At 36.4% G+C, this 23,975-nt stretch overlaps 1 protein-coding gene across 15 annotated transcripts in view; it reads right to left on the reverse strand.

Moving 5' to 3' along the window:
- Positions 1-23,975, reverse strand: part of AFDN (afadin, adherens junction formation factor) — a 115,213-nt gene that overhangs the window by 70,006 nt on the left and 21,232 nt on the right. For 14 of the 15 annotated variants that reach the window (XM_084203587.1, XM_084203583.1, XM_084203584.1 and 11 more), the window contains exons 2-8: positions 11,145-11,340; positions 9,527-9,642; positions 7,829-7,992; positions 7,212-7,372; positions 6,078-6,235; positions 1,575-1,686; positions 999-1,166 (exon numbers count right to left, since the gene is read on the reverse strand). In XM_084203587.1, coding sequence (XP_084059713.1) covers positions 999-1,166; positions 1,575-1,686; positions 6,078-6,235; positions 7,212-7,372; positions 7,829-7,992; positions 9,527-9,642; positions 11,145-11,340 — 1,075 coding nt within the window. The remainder of the gene's footprint in view (positions 1-998; positions 1,167-1,574; positions 1,687-6,077; positions 6,236-7,211; positions 7,373-7,828; positions 7,993-9,526; positions 9,643-11,144; positions 11,341-23,975) is intronic. The other variant, XM_084203589.1, reaches the window with a different exon arrangement.

The following is a 23,975-nucleotide window of genomic DNA, read 5'->3' on the forward strand; positions in this document are numbered from 1 at the left end:
TCGCCACTGCCCAATAACAATATTTTAATAATAAAGCACCAAATCCCACAAAAAGTAAGAGAACAAGAAAATAAATCCACAGTACTATTAAAAGAATCCGAAATATTAATATGCAAACCAAACCTCAACCTGCAGAACGTGACAGTATGTTTCATATATTCTGTGTACAGATAATTTCATCTGGATTAAAAAACACCAAGCAAACAAAAAAAAAAACCCACACTATTTGACCATAAATTTAACATTTTTTTTGCAGTTCTGATCCAGCAAAGGTTTCAGCACCAATTTCCAACCTTGCTTTCCAAAAGGTACACAACCCGACTTCAAACTAACATTTACTTGAATATCTGAGTGTACTCAAGTTACACTTAATAGGAAAAAGAGCTGAACATAACTCAATCACCAAAAATAAAAGTCCATATCCAAATCTATAAACATGAGAATGACAGAAATTAAGAACATAAGTCATGTATGTTTTATCAGTAGTTGTGCTATACACAATCAATCACCCCAGCTGTTCTTAGATCATAAAATGAATTGTAAATTACCACAAAGCCCAGCGAGTTCCAGTTAGACCAAAATAAAAGTCAGCTTGCTAGTGATTAGAAAGTTCCATATAGGCTGAAAAACGTTTCACATCTAAGTTTGATTTAAAAATTCATGCTCTTGTCCTGTTAAAAAAATGTGATTTTCCATGTATGGCACTGTCAAATACCATGTATGCTACAGTGTACTTGTGAATGTAAACAAAATCAGATTTGAGCTCAGTTTCACTCCAAACACTCCAAACTCTAGATTTTGATATTATAGCAATATGCATCTCTACCTTTGCAACTGTTACCTCCAACTTAGAATCTGACATCAGAAGAACAACTCATGTGGCACAGACTTCCTGCCACACAGAGTTCCTTGTGTTTACAAAGAGTGCCTTGTTTTTGAAAAATCCAAATGACTATACAATAATGTAATTTAGCTTAATAGATAACCGGAATTCTTACCTGGGCTTAATTCTACCAGGTATGGTAGTTTCTCAGGAGGAAGGCAAGAGCCATAGCCAGACCCGTCAACTCTTTCCTTCCCCTTTAATGGCTTTCCATCTGTTATCTTCCTGGTTTTCTTTGGGACATAATCAGGAGGCCGCCTTTTCAACTGAAAGACCAGTATTCCTAAAACACAGTATTATGCATCCTTTGAGTCACACTACCACTGCATAAGCACACAACCAACATCTATTAATCTGCAACTGTCCCATAGGATTACTTCCAGCTTACTAAATTACTGTCACTTCTTCAGAATAGTTTTAAATTAAAAATAACACACAGATTAAAGCATACTTCAGTATAGTGAATAATTTAGAAAATTTGGGACAAAATGCAAAACCTTTCTACTACCTAATGGTGTAATACTATGAACAGTGCAAAATGAAACAGTAAATAACTCTAATACTCCCCAGTATTTTAAGTGTCCAAAAGCAAAACACACTAAAATATATTAGAATTTCTTCCTTTACAGGGGCTCCACAACCTGGCTTATGACCCAAGGCAGAAAAATATCTTAAAGGCTTTTGGACATACCTTTATCACTAGGCCACTCCCTGAATATCTGCAGTGGACACTCATCATCATCAAGGATAGTTTCTTTAGCACCTTTATCATCAGAGTGCTGAGCACCAGGAGGCAGCATGACCTAAAAAAGAATTATCAGTTTTCAGAGCTGCTAGTGGACAATTAGAACATTCAGGGGTATATTCTCTGATAACTTTTTATGCATGTGTTATTTATAACAAGAGATAAGGCCAAAGAATTCAGTAACTTGGAATGTATTTTGTTTCCAAGATTTTCTAACACTCTTCTCTCGACTCTTGCTACAGTTAAACTGCACTTCCCAGAACACCAAGTCTAAAAAGCAAAGAACAGCAAGTTACACTTAAAGTAGGCGAGATCTTCTTTCAGTAAAAAAATGTTATTCCAATTTCTCATTAGCTAAGACAAAAAAAAAAAAATCTGTGGAGATGATAGTCAAAAACAAAACTGAACTCTCCAATATTATTTCACACACTGGAATCAGCATTTCATTTCGCTAATGCCGTTCTGCTAACGTAACATATATACATATATTTAGAAAAGACACAACAAGCTGGCAAAGACTATGTTGGACCTGCTGCATCCTTATCTTACCCAAAATTTACCTGGTCTACACAAGGGATTAAGGGCACAACTGGAGCATTTCACACAACTGCTTCATGCTGCCTAGCTTGAAGGAAGACATAAAACCAATAATACTTTTGGAACAGAACTACAGACTGTTCCTACCTTTTACAGCTATATCCTTACAAGGCAGAGGAAGGGGGGAACTTTGATTCATGAAATCTGATCTTAGAGGAGACACAGCCTGTAATTTCATGCATTACTGCTCCCCACAGCGATCAAGAACAAGTAACAATGACAGGCAGTATTACAGTTATTAAAGACAGATCTTTCAAAGCTGAATCAAAAAATAAAATAAAATATGTTGTACTCCCACACTTGTAATCCTAACAATGTTATTTAAATTCATAGACAGTTCTATTTTAAACAAACTACTCCAAATTATTCCCATCTCTGAACTATGACCAAGGGAAGACCTTCTGAAGCGATGTAGCTATTGGCTACGGCACCCTACTATGCTGCAGCCCTCTAGAGACTTTGCACTCATTTGTTCCCTCCTTTCCACACCCATTTCTGTGTTAACCAAGTTCTCACAGATCTACCTCAAACATCCTTTCATCTTCTTCCAGGCAGGAAACCAACTACATTTAAGATTAAAAGTATGCAATCCCTAAATCATTTTCCATGCAAAACATGGCTAAACATAGGACTAATTAAATTATCTTTAATTAGATTTTCAAATAGACAAGATATTATAAAAGAAGGAGAACATTAAAATGTATAAACCAGAAGGAAACAGAATCACATCTACACTCAAACCTTATCCTGCCAAACTGCTCTATTTCACATCTCAGATTTTAAAAACAATTACACATACAGGATAATTAGGGTAAAACTGTGTTTCAAGCTATGTTCAGGAAGCAACAATCTTAAAATTCCAAAGCCCTTGAGACAGAAGGCAGCTAGTTACAGAGCACAAAATACACGTAATACCAGGACCTGACCAATACTGGAATCAGAAGGAAACCAAAGAAAAACCAAATGCAGTGAAACATGCAGAAAATACTAGCCAAGAAATTTTAAATAAAGACCACAGCAACTTCAGACTTAACTTTCACAACATTTGTTGGAATAAACAAGTAAGAGAAGGCACATATTTGAGTATTAAGCCTTCTGTGATAAGTAATAACTAGAGATCAAATTATCAGACCTATCCTTAAAAGAAGTCTCACATGAGAACACTCTGTGCTGCAACAGGTCTTCAATAGGCTCTTCTGTCATTTTAATGCTCTTTAAGTAAAAACCTTCATATCTACAGTATATTTGTGTATATCTGCTTATTGTGATTAATTAACCTACAGTTTTCCTTACAAGCTGGGAACACAGACTCCGCACATGCCACTTTTAAACAAACAAACAAACAAACAAAAAAAACAACACCGAAAAAGAAAACCCAAGAAAACAACAGCAACAGCACCACAAAAAAACCTGCAAAACCCCTCCAATGGATCTTGCTAAAATACTCAATATCTTATGGCTGTAATGACTACTTCTTAAAAAAACCCAATAAAACTACTCACCATTAAATGCATATTTTTGCTTGACATTACAAGAAGTTATTTATGCCTTACCCTCAAGTAAAAAATAAGTGCATGCTAAAAACAAAAGTCTAATCAAGATTCTGCTTTCAAGAGTTAACTGGTTTGCTGCGTGCCTGAAGTCTAATGCCCTGAGTGAATATGCACAGGTAGCTTGGAAGACTGTCTAATTAATTTGACATCTTCAGAGAAGTGCAGTGAACCCCACATTACTCAGGGAAACTTAAACCAAGCAAACTGAAACAAACAAAACACACACATTGGAACAAACTGGCGTCTACTAGCTTACACAGAAAAGCACTTTAAAACCAGGAATAAAGGTACAGCCTAACACACTGCAAACTAATGTATGAAAGCAAACAACCAATGGGAGAATGTCATTTACAATAAAAGTTGTCCAAAATGTTATGAAAAGTCTTACAATGTTTATCTTTCAACTGAAACTTCAGGAGTGAACCTTATTTCAGGCACTTATACAGCCTTATAATGGTCTTGTCCTGTAACTTAAAATTCATTTTAATAATTAAGTAAATGTCAACTGCTTAAATCTTCAAAGAAGACACTGCACCTGGCACTCAAAGAGAACAAAACGTTTCAAAATCCCAGCCAGTAAGAAACTGAACTTGTATGTTCCACTGATAATAGCTGAACTTAACAAAATGTAAAGAATAAGAACATGTGCAGGACCTGTCTAACACAGAGTACCATAAAGTGCCAGAAGAACAGGGGCAAAAGCCAAACCAGGGACAGAGAGTAGCTGTGAGACTTCAGTATAAAGGGAGTGCCATTGGACAAACTGTGGTGCATTTTTGAGTCTCCAAAAAAGACAACAGTGATTAAGGACACATCCAGCTAATTCTTGCATATTTTCATGTTTTAAGCAAGGAAAGCAACTTTATAAAATATCAGGAAAAAAGTAGATTTTAAAATCTAGATTTAAAATACTCAACTTTATTAATAAAAGAAGCACTTAAATATTAAAAGCCAACCACTGTATCAGCAGAGGATGGCCAAGCAGATTTTAACCAACTACAACAATGTACTGTGAGCAAATAAGGTCTGCTACACTTAAGAGTTATTAAAACAGATCTGCTATTGGTCAGTGAAGACCATTCCTGTATGTCAAGTGTAAACATAAGCACGCAACTGACATCAGTTCAGACACTTACTGTATGAAGATGTGTTGCTCAGGAAACACAAAATATTTTCCAGAAGTACTTCCCAAAAAAAAAATTTAAAAATTTCTTTTGCAGCAATGACTTCATTAACCTTTGCCAAAGATCAAAGCAACATTCCCCAGACTATTTTCAACATTAAACACCCCCACACAAGATCAGAAAATAGGATCTAAGGGGGAATACGACCACTACAAAAAGAGTAACTTTCAGCAGTTTCCTAGGTAAAGGTGCAATTAGTCCAATAAATTCCCTAAAACTCAAAAATTTTTAATACATCCTAAGTCTGAACTAAGCAGAATGAAGTAGAACTATCTTCCAAATTTAGTCTCACTGTCTCTGCTGTAGCCCATGATTCTCCCAAACCACCACATTATTGTAAGAAACAAACTTTTTTGCCATTTTTCAACACTTTACAGAGCAAAAAATGCAAATTTATTAGACAAATCATAGCAAAAAATGTAATCAAACACCAGACTTGAAAAAGGATCAATATTTTCAAGCCTCACTGTTCTCCCTGAGAAGACAACATGGTCAGAAGTTTGTAATCTTTAATCAGTACTGCCCATGGGACTTTTTGATTAAAATCACACCTCTAAGAAATATTCTATTCAATTTGTATGGAACTCCTAAAATAATTAAATTCTGAAATTAAGTGAGTCACTTTAATCTTTTCTGGTTTGTAGTGAGCGTCAGCTACCACTGCAAGGTTTAAAGAAACAGCACACAACATACCTTTTACAATGGAGCTCACCTCAGCACTTCCACTTCAGAGTGGACACTCTTAGTTCAGGGAAATAGTTTTGTGGACAGATTTAGGTATCCACAGGATGAACTATTAGTTTATACATCTGTGAATCACCAGCACATTTAGTGGTATAAAACCCATAAAAGTGCCCAATGAAGAAATATGTCATTTTCACTATTAATGTTTTCCTGTACAGCAAGCAGTAATTTAGTACAACTGGAAGATATAAGTTTTAAAAGCAAAAAACCTGATATGTCACTTAACAATTCCTGAGGCTGTTAGATTTAGGGGGGGAAAAAGAAGTTAGTCACAGAACTGACTGAGTCATTCTATTTAGCTTGGAAGCTACCACAAGAAAAAAAAGCCAACCAAATATGAAATGTGAGAAGACTCTGTTTTAGTAACTTACACGAGCAATACAATAATCCTTAGGATTTTCTTTTTCCAGGCCATATTTTTCCAGTGCTTCAATAACTGCAAAGTCTGCAGTATCTGTAGTGGACAGCAGGATTGTCTTGTACGGTATATTTGGTTTTAAACTGTCTGCATAAATTCTCAGCGTCCCACCTTGGAAACCAAACGGAATTAACAATGCAACCACAGAATAAAAAGACAGACGTGAAGTAATTAATTGTACTTCTAACAGAATATAAGAATAAACCTTTTCAGAAATAACTTCATTACTAATACAAGAAAAATTATGTAACATCCCCAAAATAGATTTATCCCTCCACTTGTAAAAATCTCCAGTGATATTTCTGTAATTTATCTAATGAAGTGTTTTCCCAGTGTTACACCATGCTTAGTATTACAGGAAGTTAAAATGAAATAATGTCAATGACTGGTTGAAGAACAGACCATTACCATCTTGTCAGGAAGTCTGTGCTGACCTCCCCTTTCTTTAACAAGCCCATATAAGATTTCCTTTAGGACAATGTTTTCTACACCTCAAACTCTTTCTTCACTACTCTTCCATGAACAGATAATAATTTCACATTTTAGCAGTTCTCACATAGCTTCATTTGTTGTTTTCTAATGGTGTGTATACAATCACTGTTGCTATATCCCCATCCCATGAATGAGAAATACTTAATCACTATTATTCCCAAGATCTACCAGAATCCTTTATGCAGAACAATCAGTCCTTTACATCCTTTATTTACGCTACTGACTGAATTTTCTATCAGGACATTCAGCTCATTCTTCGTACAAGGAATGTCAGTTATCTCAGCCAGCCTCCTCAGTTTGCCAGGCTAGGTCCATCCTTCCTTTTTTCCTAGTTCAGCACTGTTAGCAAGCTCAGTGAGCACACTCTCTCTCAATCTGCCCACCCCTGAAAGCTTTGACTCGCACTCACCATGGAACAACCGCCTGTGGAATCCTACCCTCACAAACCCTTTGTTCAGTTACACACCAGATAAACTAGCCATGTGCAAAAAATGTTGGAGAAAGCAAAAGCTAAGTCAAATTTACAGGAGTTGCTGGCAGTAAGAATATGCTCTTGGTAAAATGTTTATAACTTAACCAGAAGAACTCCAAGTACCTGAGTCTGGTCTGCCATCAGAACTGCGAAATTCCTGCATTCTCTTCTCTAGTTTTTGCTGTCGTCGCCGTTTCATAACCACCTCAGGATTGGATATTGTGCGAGTGAAGCTGGTCTCAGGCATATCTTTGTAAACCTCAGCTGCAAGGCGAAAATTCTCACTGCCAAGTTAGTTTAAATAAAAAGAATGTTATTAAGAGCTTAAAATAGATACATCCATATTACTTCACATAGGATAAAAAAGCAATAGGTTTCATAGACACAGGAGCTCATTTAAGTTATTGTAAGATGGCTTCTACATGAATTTCACTTTTGCTACGGTTGATGCTCTTCGTATACCCATGCTCATCTGATGTAAAAAACCAGTTTAAGGACTACTAGCTACTAGCTGCTAGTTTTCAAAGAAAACAAGAGTCTTCTACCTCTTAAACAGGGGGACAGGCGAAAAGACATTAAAGAAACTTTACATTATACTCCTAACTTTATTATGATTTCCAATACTGCAAAGCATGGGAAAACTGAATTAGCATGTGCTTACGAGTTACGCTTTTTCTTTTGCAAATGAACTTAAAAACAACTATCATTTAAGTTTTAAAAAATAAGTTTAAGCCACTTACATATCATCCCCATGAAGAAGTCTATCATCTTTATCTGACGCTTGTCGCAATGCCTCTTTTTCACGCCTCTTTTTTTCCTTTTTTTCTTTTTTTGAGAGAGTTCGCTTGAAATTCTGAATTACTCCCTCTTTTTCTTGTTTTTCAGGCCCATTACTCTGAGCTTTCTGAAATAAATGAGTTTAAAACAGCTTCCATCAATTTAAATCCAAAAGAAAGTTAGTATTGGGTTTAACTTTGCAGATGAACCTGTTTAAGATACTGTATCACTGACCCAAAACCAACACTCCAGGGAGCAACACTCCATTACACAGCGATGGGACTAATGTTCTCAAGGGAAACACAGAGAAGGCAAATATAATGTCATGTTCCAAAGAAGGTATGAACTAACTGTACCCAACAAAGTGAAGAAACTGCAGAATTTTACTTGAATAATGCCTGCTATCTACTAGGCCTCAAAAGATTAACTGAAGCTGCAAAACAAATTTTTGCTTCTGAGTAAAAATACTCTGTAACAATGCTGCGCTTAATCTGCTTTCAAGGCAACTGTGTTGGAGCACCAGATAAGAATAAACTGCAAAGGGAAAAACATTACAGAAGACTTTTCCCCAATGGTATATTTTTCCAAGTCATCATTCCAGTGTTGTCTTCTTCAATTCCTGCTCCTTGCATACACAAGATACCTCTAATCCTAGGCTCATTTGCCTTCTGTAGAGAAGATTACAGAGCATGAGAGAAAGAAGATGCAGATTTTCTCACTTCTATCAGGAAGCAAAGAATATAGGGAATGAAGATTGCAAATCACTTAATTCAATTAATAGGAATAGCAGGGTTGGTACATGTAGTGCAAGGCATCATTAACTTTCCCTTCCGCCCTATAACATGGATGTATACTGTAGTCAAATGCCCAGTACAAGCTCACATCCCTTTACCCAAAGCGCTTCTAAAATTAACAAGCTCTAGTTCCAAAAGCAAAGGAAATTTAGTGCTCAGCACAAGATCAAAAACTTGCCTGAAGATAGCCCACACTGAACAGCATGTTTTCCATAGCTATAGGCAACCAAGCAAAATATAATATATATAATTATATGACTTCAGGAGCCAAAGTCTAATCTAATTTAATGTTTAAATTGCTAATATTAAAGCAAATTTTTGTACAGCTGATGTTGGCAGCTCATTCATTTTCCATTTTCAAGAGAAAAAACTAATCAAAAACCAAAAAAGCAAAACCAAAACAAATCAAAAAACCCTGCACAAAAGGAAAAAGTCTTCCATCATTTTTTTCAAGAAACAGAATGTTACCTAAGGAGGTAATAATTTTTAGCTCCTTAACTCCCCCTGACATTCCCTTTTAAAAGCTTTGCAAGAGACAGGATTACCTTCTGGTATGTGGCACCATATACTATTTGAGGTATCATACAAGTCATCATAATAGAATAAATCAAGCTTTAAGTTTTCTAGGCATGCTCCAGTACTGGACAGCTAAAGGGATCACAGCATCACCAGCCATCGGAAGATAACGAAATGCTGTGTTGTAAAGATGCACTTTAAGTATTTTAAAATACTTGCTCCAGATATTGAAGGTCATGAGCAGCAGTTGTTTTCAGGAATTACAAAAGTGAAAGTTATGTTTTCCTACAAAAGCAAACCCCAGAGATTTCAAAACTGCTGTTAGCACTAGCATACTCTGTAAAGACTCACCTTTGGAGGAAGTGTATCATTTTCATTCTTGAGGACAAACCTTCCCTCGCGATCATCTTTGTTCCAGTTTAACTGTACAACAAGAGGCTTCTCATCCACATCTAATCTTCTTTCTTCTTCAAAAAAATGAAAAGCAGTAACAGTTACTTGGTATCTCAAGAGCAAAGATAGTTTGAAATAAGTTAAGCTTTTAATAAAAGCACAAGTTTTGCCTAACAGAACACATCAGTTGATGTTTTCCTGTTAAGTATAGGGACAGAAAGAAAGCTCAGGAATGTAGAATTAATTACACGTTGCTTTTCAGCAACAAGCCCAAGTGTTCCATCCATCTGGGTAAGCCAAAGGCCCCCATAAGGTAGTCTCACACAACTCCTTTGTCAGAACAAAGTCTCGGAACACAACATTACCACTCTGGAGGAGAAGTTAGATTTAGAGTTGAAATGTTTAGCACTTTGTAACATCCTGGGGCTTGTAAATTCTCATTTTTCTTATTTTAAATTTACTTTAAAGTAGACCACAGTCTGGTTGCAGCCTGAAAAATACTATCCTAAAAAGACTGCACAAAAATAAACAAGATTACAAAATTTAAACAATAAAACAAATCAAAAGCCCTCACGACATTATTCAGATCCAAGACAAAATTTCATTTAGAGTATTACAACTATTTTAAGTATATGGAAAAACAACTGACAGAGTGGTTAAAAAACTTGGGCAAGTCTTGCCATTTGATTTTCCCTATGAAAAGAAGGAGACAGTACATATGCCCAGGAAAACAACAATGTCTTTGTGGTTATTTTTCTTCAGTAAGAAACTCCTATTGATCTTGCATGCCTCAATCATCTTTTAAAAATCAGGTACTTGTTCAGCAAAGAAAACAATTTCATTCTGACTACAGGTACAGCACTAACAGACTTTTAAAGAAATCTAAGGCAGAAAAAATAAAATTATTTTCAGTCTTCCAAATGCAGAATTTAAGGTCATTCAAGCACTTGTGTACACTTCTGAAATACAAAAATAAAAAACACAACCAAAAGATGGTTTCTCCTTTATCTGTCCCCACCACCACACACACTGTCACCTGATCTGTAACAGACATATTTTATCAGTACCAAAGGCTATTTAGATATCCGAGTTCTTTACAGGTAACATTAGAGGATCTGTTTAAGAAACACAATGACTTCAAACAATATTAAGCTGAATTTCCCCAGTTGAGCAGTAAAAGAACATGAGTTACAAGGCTACCATCACAGGCCCACAATTTCAAAGAACAGAAGATGTACTCTCAACTAGTCTAATTTAACAATCCTAGTCTCCCATATAAATTTCGTCTTTACCTACTAATCCTAAAAATAGCAACTCTCTCACAAATGTCAACAAACTAACAGGATGACACAGCATTTTATAGACCATAATCAAATCTTACATTAACTGCAGGCCTGGTATGTATAACTAGGTTTTGAAAACCACTCCCCAAAACCAATTAATAGCAACATATTTAAGAATAAAAAACCAAGTCTCATGTGGTTCAGAAACTGAGGGCAAAGTTAAAGATACTTGGGCTGGGAGCAGATATGATGGTGCTGAGGATGCAGGAAGGACTTAATGAATAAATACAAACCTCCACTGACATGCACTTCATAAAGTGAGTATTTAGGGGATGACAACATTCGCATGTCTGGTCGAAACTTCTCTGCAAGAGTTTCTATCACATCTTGAGTTGTGGCGGTACTAGAGACACGAATACATTTTGTTGCAAAATTTCCAGCTGCTTTGTCTTGAAAGTAGAATCTCATTACTCCATGAAACTCGAGATCCTGTAAAGAAATAAAATTATAAATCTGAGTGCTGGCTAACAGTTATAAGGTTCAGAGTTCCTTTATTATTTGTTACAAATTTATTATGAAAATATCAGACCTCCAAATATTACACTGGTTTTCAAAATTTTCATAACAATTAAAAACCAGGACACTATAAACTTGAAAAGCTTTCCTGCAAAAAGAAATTAAGGACTATTACTGAAAATACTGAACTTGAATCTTTAAGTATTCAAATTTACAGCTATATTCAGGAGAATTAATAAAACCTCTTTTCTGAAACCTAGAGACACATCTTGAACACTAACTGAGAACAGGCTCCTGCAGCCCAAGTCTGTAAAAGTGCATGCTCAAGGAACAGCAGCATGTCTTGATAGGAACAGCTTGCTGCCACAGAACTCACAGGATCATCATTTCTCTCCTCTTTTCACCCCTTCATGCATTCCTCTCTCATGCTAGCCCCTGTTTGTCCCAGAAGCAGCCTTTTAAGGAAGCTAAACCATTTGACTTGCTTGTACTTTTTATTTTAAGAAAGGTTAGTCTTTGGTACAGCTCCCTAAACACTCAGTGAGGGAAAAAAACTTCAGCACCACCCCCAGGTGAAGAAAGGGACTGCAGCTGTCAGCCAGGTGGCTACACTACAACCGCAAAGGCACTTTGTTCAAACTATTGTAAACTCACACCCTCAAGTGATTTCCTTTGCCACTGGAGCCTGTGCTCTACTGCAGCACACCAAACTTCAGGAGGATACTGTCTGCTTATGCTACTCCACTACTGGTCTGAACAACAACTCCAAATTCAAATTTTAGTTCCCCAGTAGTCTCCACCTGACCAACTTTTGCCCCTTGCATAAATCCCAGCAATCATGAGACCCTGCACTCAAGGGGAATCAAGGATATTCAAGTCTCCAGTTGACTTTGCCAAGTTTACTCTACAGTTTAGTAATCACTGCTCCTGTCTTTCCTCTCCAGAGGCTTTGAAATAGGCAAATCCTTAGTTGTTGAGCACAGTGATAGATTTTATGCTAGGCACAGCCCTTTCCAGTACTACATCTGATCACAGGACACACATTACAATGCTTCTTTGAACAGCAAAGAATCGAGATAGTTACTGAAGCTACTCTATAATTCAGAAGACCTTTGCAAAGAGAAAGGAAAAAACAAAAATATTTAAAAAGTAATTAAAAAGTCAAATAACCTACACTTAGTCAAACATCTATGTCACCTAGATACATGCAGAAATAAGAACTGTTCTTCTCAGGATATTCCCAAGCCTACACCAACACAGCAGTCCAATGAAATGCACCATGGACCTCGACAATGGTCAATTGTGTTTTATTCTCTGTTGTTATCTGAACAACTTACAGAAGCAATCTTTCTGAGCCTGCACTGCTGTTCCCACAGAACTATGTATTGTACTTAGCAATACAGTGTTCCTTCCTGCAAGAAGTTAGTTTCCACATTCCTCACTCCAGCTAACTCCCACCTCTGCATACACTCTGAACTTAACTGCAGTTTATACAGCTGTGGTTATAACTCTTCAGCTGTGAACATTTTTGTAACAGCTACTACTCACCTCTCAAAAATATCCTGACTACTTCATTTCTTGTCTTTAATTATATATACCAAATTATGAACTAATTATCCATACAAGGACTTACCCCTCTCATGCACAAGGCTACCTAATAACTTCTGGAAATCCTACCTATCATAGTGAATTGGAGCTTCCCTTCACTGTGTTCTTGCTAACTCCTTCAATGAGTTCCAAAAGTCTGAAGCACAACTTCTTTTCTAAGTCCTGTTGACCCTTCCACAGTCTATTATAACAGACACCACATATCCATGAATTCTGTAGGTTAATGCAGTTTCTTCTCACACAGAACATCACCAGTGAACATCCTTTGTAATACTGGTTACATCCTTTGTAATACTGTAATACAGTGCATTTGCATCCAACAACCTGAAGGTGTCCACCTAACAGAGCCATTACAGACCACTTAGTAAAATTACTTCATCTCTCACTTCCTTCAGTTATTGGATAAAGATTCTCTAGTTCTAGTAACTTGTTTTCCTGCCTTTTTCTCTCTTAACAAATGCTGATTTAAAAGCATTCCTCAATTTTATATTTTTTTAATCTCATGCTTTTATAATCTACTTGTCAGATTTTATATCCTCACAATTTTCCTCATTTGGATACTGCTTCAGCTTTCTAGTAACTATCTTTGCCTGATGTTCAGTCATGCCAGCTTCCTTTCACACTTCCCTCGATAGCTGGCATGCTTTTGGTCTGTACCTCCAGCACAGCATCTTTAACTCTCAGCAGGCATAGGTACTTGGCTACTTACTTGCCCCTTTTAGCTTTACCAAGCTTCCCTAGGGCCAGTATGCTGCATTTCCAACTGGCTTGGAAAATTCCATACTTTTTTGCAAGAAAAATGAATCTAATCGTGTCATGATCTCTAGAAAGGATAGCATTGTCACAGGTAATATTCAGAGCCACATTCCATGCACACTTTTGTGCAGCTTTGGTTTAAATGGTTGTCTCTCCTGCTAATACTCCTTAACTGTGATGCTTCACAAAACAGCCACAGTATTTTTATAATCAACTTTAAGTTTCAATCCACTTGTTTGAACATTGCAAAAGACTACACATAAACCTCCTGCAGAAGTATCATGAAGCATAATCATGTCCCATTTAGAACATTTATTTCCCTTTATACAAGGTTTTCCCCACCACCATCTCAAGGTACTGCTGAAGCAAGAATTTTAAAGGAGAAAAATGAGCACATTCCCAATCTTCTTCCACACATTATGTACTGTATGAGTACGTAATGAGATCAGTTTCAAGTAGCTTTTTTCAAAGTGGTTTTTTGTTTTTGTTTTTTGGGAGAGCAGATTATTTTACTGAGGACACATTCTACTGCCAAGTAACCATGCTTTGAATTAGAAGGATTTTTTAATAACACAGTAGAGATTGAAGAGCAAGGAAACGGAACACAGGTCCATTAAAACAGGTCCATTCAGAGAAGATGCAAAAAACAATCCAAGAAGCTTTCTAAACTACATGTTTGTTGTTGTTGTAGTATTAGTTAGTATTAGTATTAGTAATATCAATTATCAATTAGTAATATTAATAATAATAACAATGCAAGGTACAACTTATTTCTACTTCCAGGTACTAACAAAGCGGACAAGCCAAAAGTACATTCTGAATTCTTAAGATACAACTTCTGTACAAGCAAGTTTTGTTTTCATTTTCCAAAAGAAGTAATGTGTTTTTCTAATACTGCCATTTGACAACCTGGATATAAAAACAACTGAATGCAATGACCACTGGCTGCCCATTTCCCCCCAATCTCTTCTACAACAGCTTCTCAGGCTGTGTCCCCACAAGCCATGTCCTTGTCCCTTCCCCTCTACTTTTTCCAAAGTTTTCTGTTTAAAAAAAAAAGAGACTGCACAACAGCATCACAATCTTCTATCACTTTCCCCATATAAAAGTCCTTTTAATGTTTAATTTCCATTACATTGCAAACTGTACCTCTGGGCATTGCTTAGACTATTACAGATTTAAATAAAAGTATTTGATGACATGGAAGTAATTGGTTTCACATTTCAAAAAATCAGGAAATAGGAGACCAAAAAAAAACCACCAAAAAAAACCCTTCTAGTCCTCATTTTTTTTTTTAATATTGCATGTGTGTTTGTCTGTGTGTATAGCTGCAGTTCAAGCCATATTTAACTTTCCAGCCACGTGCTTAGCAGATAAATAAGTCCCAACTACACAGAAACAGATGCCATCACTCACACTCAGACAACAAGGTAGGCACTACACTTAAATTTCCACTCTCCACTCTAACACTGCATTAAAGTGTTAATTTTTCAGAGTTTTGTGTTTCATCCTCAAACTCATTCACTACTGAATTTCTTTGTGAAGACTGCTAGGTGCATTCACTGCAGTTTATAATATGAACTTGTGTCAAGAAAAGAGGCTAAAGCACAAAAATTGCTTGTCCTAAACTAGGTAGATACAGAAGTATCTATTATTCCCCAATACATTCTTGTAAGTGAAGGAATCTGCCCCAAAACACTTACAAATCTCTTGAAACCATTTTTCTCGAAAAATAACAACTGTCATTTATCATTTAATAAAAAGAAATTAAAATGTTTTCCGGGTTTCAAGAGTGACTGATTACTTAAGTGTATGAACACTCCTAAATTCCTCTCAAGAGTTTATATGCATGATAAGCAATTTTAGCTCTACTGTCGATCACATTTGGTATTTTATGTATTTACTGCAGAAGTTCATGGATCATGTAGGAAGGCATGGACACAGACACATCTTCAGCCACACAAGTACAGTCAATTTTTACAAAATTTTCATTCTGATCACCTAGACTGCAAAACATATTTTGAAGATCATGCAGCAAAAATCAGCTTTTTAGGCCTTTCAAATAATAAAGGCAACTTTCCTCAAACACAAAGCATAATTATTCATTTTTATCAGTAACAAATGAAGTTATGGTAGTTTGCAAAAACATATCCTACCCAAAGGTTTCAACTTACATAACAGTTGCCAGTTAACCATTGTTTCTTGGTTTTACGAACAAAAGTAAGCTGCAGCACCTTTTCCTTAGGCACAAAGGAAAGAGTTTATAGAAGCATTTCAAATCCCTAGTTATGACTTCTTGCATCAAGTCAATGACAGGCACTAACTGCTTCAAAGCCAATGGGATAAATATTCCAAAAGTGTGTCTTCAGAAAACAAAAATAAAAACATACAAAAGCATCAGAATGAAACACCTGAAACACTTTCATGAAGTGAAACTACTTCAAAATTCTACAAAATCTTGTGAAAAGCTTCCATTAAACATTACTAGAAAACATCTGCCTTCTCAGTGCTATCACTCTCCTCTGACATTCTCCTTCAGGACCTCAGACCATCATTAAATGAAAAAGAGCTCTACGAAAGCAGGAAGCAAACAAACTTAAATACATAACAAGTCAGTCACACTCAAGTCACACTTAAAACTGAAGATGTGAGGTACAAGTCATCACATCAATCCTCACCAATGTTTTCCATGAGGCTTCACAAAAGTGACTCCGGTTCCTCGAAACAGTTTTATTTTTAAATCTAGTTCCCAGTTACTTACTGTCAAGGGTGCATTTCTGCTTCAAAGCAGTAAGCAGTAATAATCAAGATCGCTCATTTAAAGTTATGCTACAGAGAAATGCAAGTAAGCAAAAGATGGAGGGAAAAACATTTCAAGCTCCCCTCTCCAATTCTGAAGAGTGGTTATATATACACATGTGAAAAGTGTTAATAATTATGGGAGGCAAAGGTGTTTAATACTTTGGCAATTCAAAACAAAGAAAATCCCCGCAAAAAAACATCGTTCTCCAAACCTCTCTTTCTGCCCATCATCCCACTCTTTTTACACAAGAATATAGTAGTCAAGAAGGAATATGAAAAACAAGTAGAAAGTGATAAAAAGATTGCAGTGTACATGAAGCTCAGAAAAAGCCTGCAATATGACACAATGGGATTCGCAGCAGGGAAACCTGGACTTCCCGAAGAATCTGAGAAGCTTCTGCAAACAAAACAGTAATATCCAGGAGCCATAATCTACAGCCATGCTCACATGAGAAAGGAAACCCCTGCTTTAAAGTTTCAGAGATAATGAGAGTATTTAGCACAATATGTAGGGCACAGCAATGAATGAGATCAAACTACTACTCCCATAAACCAGCACAGAATACCCATAGGCTTTTAAAACTCCTATCCCACCTGTATGCATTACAAAGCACGACATACTTCAATACTTGAGAGTATTACACACTACCCATTCTGTAAACTATTCAGTCTCTGGAGCAGCAGAGAATATACAAGTTTCTCTTCAGAAATCCTCATCTGCACCCCTTCCAAGAGGCTTTGATCTCTTTCAGCTGCATTGATAACACTGTTTGCCTTGCAAGCACATTCTGCATGACTGCATCTAGAAAATACCAAAATCCAGCACTAAGAACATCACATCTTTCTTCGTACCCCATTCAAATTCTGCAAGCAAAAATCTACAGAGAACTAAGCTGCAATTACTATTCAGGTACATGTGCTTGCTGCTCAGGAGTTTTGCTAATAGAATATAAATAACAATAAAACCAATCCACAGTGCAAAAAATAGAATTAAAGCATATACAAGTGGCTTTCAAATGAATTCGGGTCACAATATTGATGTAACAGGTCAGCACAGCAACAGTGTTTTCACTGAACAGTATTATTCTGAAACATTCATATAATGCCTTTGTATCTGACCTGTTGTCAGTCTACACAGTAAAATGGAATTGCTTCCTTTGCCTCTCCAAAAGCCATATGTACACAACAAATCTGTGGAATTCTAATGAGTACAAGAGTATTTTTAAAAAATCCTATAATATTTTAAAGCCCATTTAAATCAGTAAGGCAATAAGCACTGTGAAATTATATGAGGGTGAGGTTTCTAGCACTCATTCCCAGTTCTAGCACTCAATTCCCATAATGACTGCTCAACTTGAAACTTGAGGACAGAGAGTACTATTAAAAAGGAATTTCAAATTATTTTTTTTTTTTAATCCTGGTAACTGTTATAAACTGTTTCTCATGTAGAAAAGAAACACAGTGTTCTTGTTAAGCTACAGTTTTTTGAGTTAACTTCAAAAAATGCAGCTTCGTGGTAAATGACTACCTTTAATCTAACAGAAGAAAGGAAGAACAATACAGATGAAAAAACAGCTCCTACAAAAAAATAATTTTCATCAGCTTTACTTCCTCTTCCAAACCTCTGACACCTGGATCAACAAAGACTTTCCACTACAGAATGACTCATTCTGCCACACTTTAGACACTGTAATGTTCACAGAAGCAGGACCAACAGCTGACCTTTCTGTCAGAGACAATTACCAATAACCTACAACACGTAAGAAACCTCCTCTTTATTTTCCTGAGGAAAATTGCATCTTAGAACGCAGCCCCACTACATTCTGAAACAAAATCTCAAAACCAAAAGACAAGAGGTACTATAAACACTTTCACAATATCAATGTAATGCAACGAAGTCAATGCAAAAGCCACTGCACTAAATGACAAGCAGTACACAAAATCTTAAACTAAGGCCAAAAGACTTTTGCATAATTATTACATCCACTAAAAAAAGGATTGACTTTCATAAATGCAGCTTTAATGCCCATATGAACCCTGAAATATCACAGATATTTTACTGTATACTTTATATGCACTGTCCCTGCTTCTGTTGCTTATCTGCCCCAACAGCAAGACTAATTAACACAAAAACTCTTGGGATTAAACAAACACTATCATAATCTTCAATACTTTCCTGCTAACTTACTTCTCACAGATCAAAAAATTAAATTTCAGGAGAGACTCATCTACACCAGGTAGATGAAGCAGGTCCTACTGACTTCAAAATAAAACAAGTTGTTTTCAGAGTAGTCTTTTACCAGTGCCACATTCTGTGGTGTCATCAACCTTACTTCATTCTGAATACACCAAAGTTTTCATAACCTTTTACAAAAAATATTATTACACAAGCAACATGAACTGTCTTCACATAAGATTTATGAGTCAAAAAGCAGTTTTACATTAAAAATGAAAAAAAAAATTGCCAAGGGCATTCCCTGAAATCATGACAGACATTACTTTCCAATCCTTAATTTTCAAAACCAACTGTACTGATCAGCAAAATCAGCACAGCACTTGCAACACAGCTGCTGCCTGCCCCCTGCAGGGTGTACTTTGTTAAGCTGCGGCGGACAGCATTTACACAATCAACCAGAGAACACACATATCTGTTCTTTGCACAAAATGAAACCTGCAGTTAACTGAAGAAATCAAACAAAAAATGTTTTCAACAATAAGCACTAACAACAGTTTGGTAACTATTTAATCATTCATCAGCCTGATTACATTCAAAACACAAATAAAGCTACAGAAGTTTAATTCAGATCCCCAAGTCAAAATATACCACCAGTTACAAACTATATTAATGCTGGTATCATACAGAGACTCTCCGAATACCCTTATACTGAGGGCCTTGCAGCAACTATCAACACATACTCTGAAAAAAAATATACCCGACAAAAGCTTGTTAAGAAAGTTGTTATTATTATGATTAGGAAAATTGTTTGAAGGTGGTGATATGACATTAAGGAAACACAAAAGTAATTTATGTACATCTGGCGTATCAAAATACCCTGAAGGTCTCCAACAACAGGAGCAAGGTAAAGGCAGAGTTAAATCATACCTGAAACCAAGTAAAAAGCAAGTCAAAACCAAACAAAGCCTCCTTTGAATCAACATGACATATTTAAAAGAGCAAAAAAAAAACAAATAGCAATGGGCCTCAATAAAACATTGCTTCCCTTTCTACTATTTATTTACAACCCATCACTGTTGTGCAACTAAGACAATTGCTAAGGAGCAACACCAGAAAACTTGGAGGAGAAGAATTAAAAGTACAGACAATCATCCGTAATATTTTTCAGATGCTGAAATAAATGAGAGTTCTCCACATTATTTACTGTGTTAAAAACTGTTCCTTTTGAACAGTTCCATTTAGAGGAAAAGAAACAGGTTATTACATCCACCTCAAACCAAAATACAACAGGAAAATTGAAGGGTGAGAATGAAAGTTCAGGCACTGGAAGTCTGATTTTTCACTGTCATTGCTACTTGCAGAGCTGCAATCCCTGTATTTAAAACATCTTCAGACATCAATCAGGCCACAAAAAAGACTGCCCTTACTCACTTTAACATTAAAAGTGCAGACACACAGTCAGCAACAGAAACTCTAGAGCTGCAGAAAGCACTTCCTCATACTGACACACTTATTCCCACCTCCTCTCTTATGCCAGGCACCAGCATCCTGCAGCTGTACAGCAACATGAATCAGGTTAACTCGGAAGATATTTCCCTTCCCTTCATTCAGTGCAGAGGAAATTGTCAGTGCCAGCAGCTGGGGCAAACTGTCCTGCTGGCACCTTGTGATAACTTGAAGGAACCATGAAACAGCAACCTCTGCCAAGCTGGACACTTCATTCCCATTTCTGCACCAGCATCAGCACGTACCTGCCTCCAGCACGATAAGCCATCAGGCTCTTACTGCTTTTTGTCTCAGTCTATGCTGGCTCGGCTGTGAAGTCTTGACACAGGTCAGATAAGCACCAGACCAAAGAAGGCAGCAGAAATGCAGCAGCCTACAGGGACTGGCAGTCCTGATGAGCTAAGTGGAAACTGTAGTTTGTTACAGGAATGGCAAATCTCTCAAATATTTTAAAGACTTAGTCCACAATCACACGGCATTTAGATAAATTAATTTTCTACAGTCACAAAGTAAAATTTAGAATACTGTAACCTTAAGGATATTTCTATAACTGGCATACAGTTAGATTCCAGACTTACATGATAATTTCTCCACAACTTAAAAAGATTACAGTTTTTCCTCTGTAATAAAACTTCGATATAAGAATGTCTTAGAAACAGTCTTAAAACCATAAAAAATGACAATACAAGTAGTTTGCAAATTCATCTGTGAAACTACTATAAGCTGAAAAGATTCTGAGTTTTCACTCAAAAATAAGTGTCTCTAACAGAAATGTCAATCTACTTACAGCAGAAAGCTGCATTATGGAAAAAAAAAACATTTCCACCAGCAATCCTACTTATGAAGCCTGGTTTCTTGGGGCTGTCTTCCGAAAGCTGATCACAGTTTTATTATAGATGGCACAAATAATTTTATTCTTAACATCTCCCTCCCATATGGGTTCTCTAATGTCCAGAAGTACATACACTACTTAGTAGAAACTAAATCAAATTTCTTGTCCATTTCTGACCTCTTACCATGGCAACTTCACACTCCTGACATAGGCTGAAGATTCAATCAAAGAACCAACAGACCAAATAAAACCCAAATTTGACAAGCTGGTACCTATTGATAAGCTGTCACCAGCAAATACGTAGAGCAGCACAGAAACCATGCCCACTTCAACTACTTCACATTCACTGGACAAAACATTCATATTTATTTGCTTTCAGTATAACCTCTATATGAGAAATACTATAAATAAACTCTAACTACAGGACAAAAAAAACCCGACACCAACAATCCTTTAAATGAACAACTGTCTGGAATAATTTCTTGTAATTAGCACTTCATTTTTACTATTTTAGTATCAGGCTTTAGTATGATGAGGCTATCAAAGGAAACTATAAAAACAGAATCATTTTTACATAATGCAACAAGGGTCATGCCATGTATTTATGCTGACACAGCCAGTAAAGTTTGAGCCAAGTTCTACACTGTAATGATAAACTTGATTGTATTACCCTGGCTTCTCAGTCCCGTGGGATGAGCTGGAACAAGCACCCTACAGGGTTAAGACATCCAGTTACACTGGAACTAGAAAAATGCTGGTGCTATCTGATACACAGCATGGAGGAGCTTTGGCAACCAGGCTAATTAGTCAGGAGTCTGAAGTAGGAATGCTAACAAGCCTAACAGAAAAACAAGCACCTGATTCTCCTGAAGCAGACAAATTGCAGCCTGGAATCTGCATGAAAAAAAAACCAAAAAACCCCAAACCTCAAAACTCAACATTCTGATTTAAATACAACTTCTGACTAGATTTCAAAAAATTATTTCCCAAATAAGTTATGCTAATCAAGCAGGTTTTAATTAATATTATAAGGTCAGAAAGTATCACTAAATGCAATTTCACTGTAACAAATTCTAGAGAAACGGGGTAAAGGACCTCTTTTTGAACTACAGGTTTTCTTCCCTACCTGAAATACTTTCCTCTTTGCTTTTTAAGGGCAAATCAACCATACTTCAAGCTATGGAATAATCAACAACTACAAAAATAGTTCTGAAAAAGACCCCAAATTGAAAATCTGCACCGATGAATGAAATTATTGAGACTATCTGTGTCATAGCCAAAGATACACAACCGCACTGCTTTTATATGCAGCTTTGTGTAGAGTAAACATACACATACACAAGCTAAGACATCCTTCTGGTTACTTCTATCCAGGAAATAAAAGGTATTCATTCACTGCAGATACAACCAAACATGTTTCAAATTAACATATGAAATTGCCACACAGTTTTCCACATTAAAAAGCATTACCTTGAATACTTTAAAAAAAATATGGTGTTGACATTACAACTTCCAAACGGGAGCATGTCCCAAAAAGAGTTGTGTTTTTGTTTGTTTGGGTTTGATTTTTTTAATTCACTCAAAAACTCCTCCAGGAAGCCTCATTTTGAATGACCCTTTTTTTTTTAAAGGAATCAGGAAATTTCTTATAACTTACAAAGCAGTTTATTAACGTCATTAGTTATCTTAATGTTGGACTACCAAGGCCACAGATAGCTTGTGAAAAATCTATACAGCAATTCTAATAGTTTGGTAAAATTCCTCTGTTGATAACCTTCTCTGCAAATCCTACTTAAACCTGTTGTATAATCTCTGGCAACAATTTCATCAAGCACTGTGCTTTGTGAATGACATTCAGCCTCAGCTAGTTGCATTTAAAAACAACTGCTGACAGCTAAAAAAGGGCTTTCTCTGCAGTAACACCATATACAATATCTTCATACTGACAGTGGTTTTGTACTCTCTGTTTTGTGATGTTTTCTTTTGACTGTTCTCATATTACAAAATACTCTCTTCTAACACAAAAGGTAGCTCAAAGCACTCCTAAGCATATAAAAAGGTTTCTTCCTAAGGCACCTGTGCAACCAAAAACGTTACCTTGCTTCTGATTTTACTCCCTCAATGCTCTGTTTACTTTTAGATTTGAAAGAGAAGATAACATGTAGCTATCAACACAACAATACACTTTAATGTTTTGTGCTTGAGCTGACGACCTTCTCACTCAAGAAGGATTTTACATTCCAATTACCACCAACTTCCTTTTCCCCAATGGGGTTCCACACTTGCTCCCAATCTACAACAGCGTCTGTTTTGCCAGACTGGAAGCAAGTTCACTGGCTGAAAGGTCCTACTCTCTAAACAGGCATATCTAACAAGAAAATTTCTATACATTAATACTTTCTTCTTTTATGTATCTTCCATATTATTACTATTATTACAGAACACGGAAGGTATTAGTCACATAGACCTAGAAATAAATTCTCCGAGAAGTCCCTAATTGTTGATTATTGGATGGCTACCTCAAGAGAAAAATTACTCTGTAAATCCCGCTTGTGGCAGCAAGAGAAAACACGACATTAAGCTAATCTAATGGCAACTAACAGTTACATTGGAAAGGGTTTTCCCTACCCCTGTCTACCCCCACTCCAGCTGTGTACCATTATAATTGTTTCAACACAAGCATTTAGGTGAACTCTAGTGAACCAGTTCAGAGAGAAAAGCCCAACAAGAGCTAATCCTAGTCTCCCAGCTTCTCTAAGAACTTCACCATGGAGTCACATAAAACCCAATGCCAGCATAAAGGAGGGATTAAAAAAACCCAAACAAACCTGTTCAATTGAAGAAGGGGTGAAAGGAGCACTCTCTTGCAGCTAGAAAGCTATTTTACCACCTTCAGCTAAAAGCATGAAACCTCATCCACACACTTTT

Source organism: Fringilla coelebs (genome assembly GCF_963513975.1).
Source record: "Fringilla coelebs genome assembly, chromosome: 3".
Lineage (NCBI taxonomy): Eukaryota > Metazoa > Chordata > Aves > Passeriformes > Fringillidae > Fringilla > Fringilla coelebs.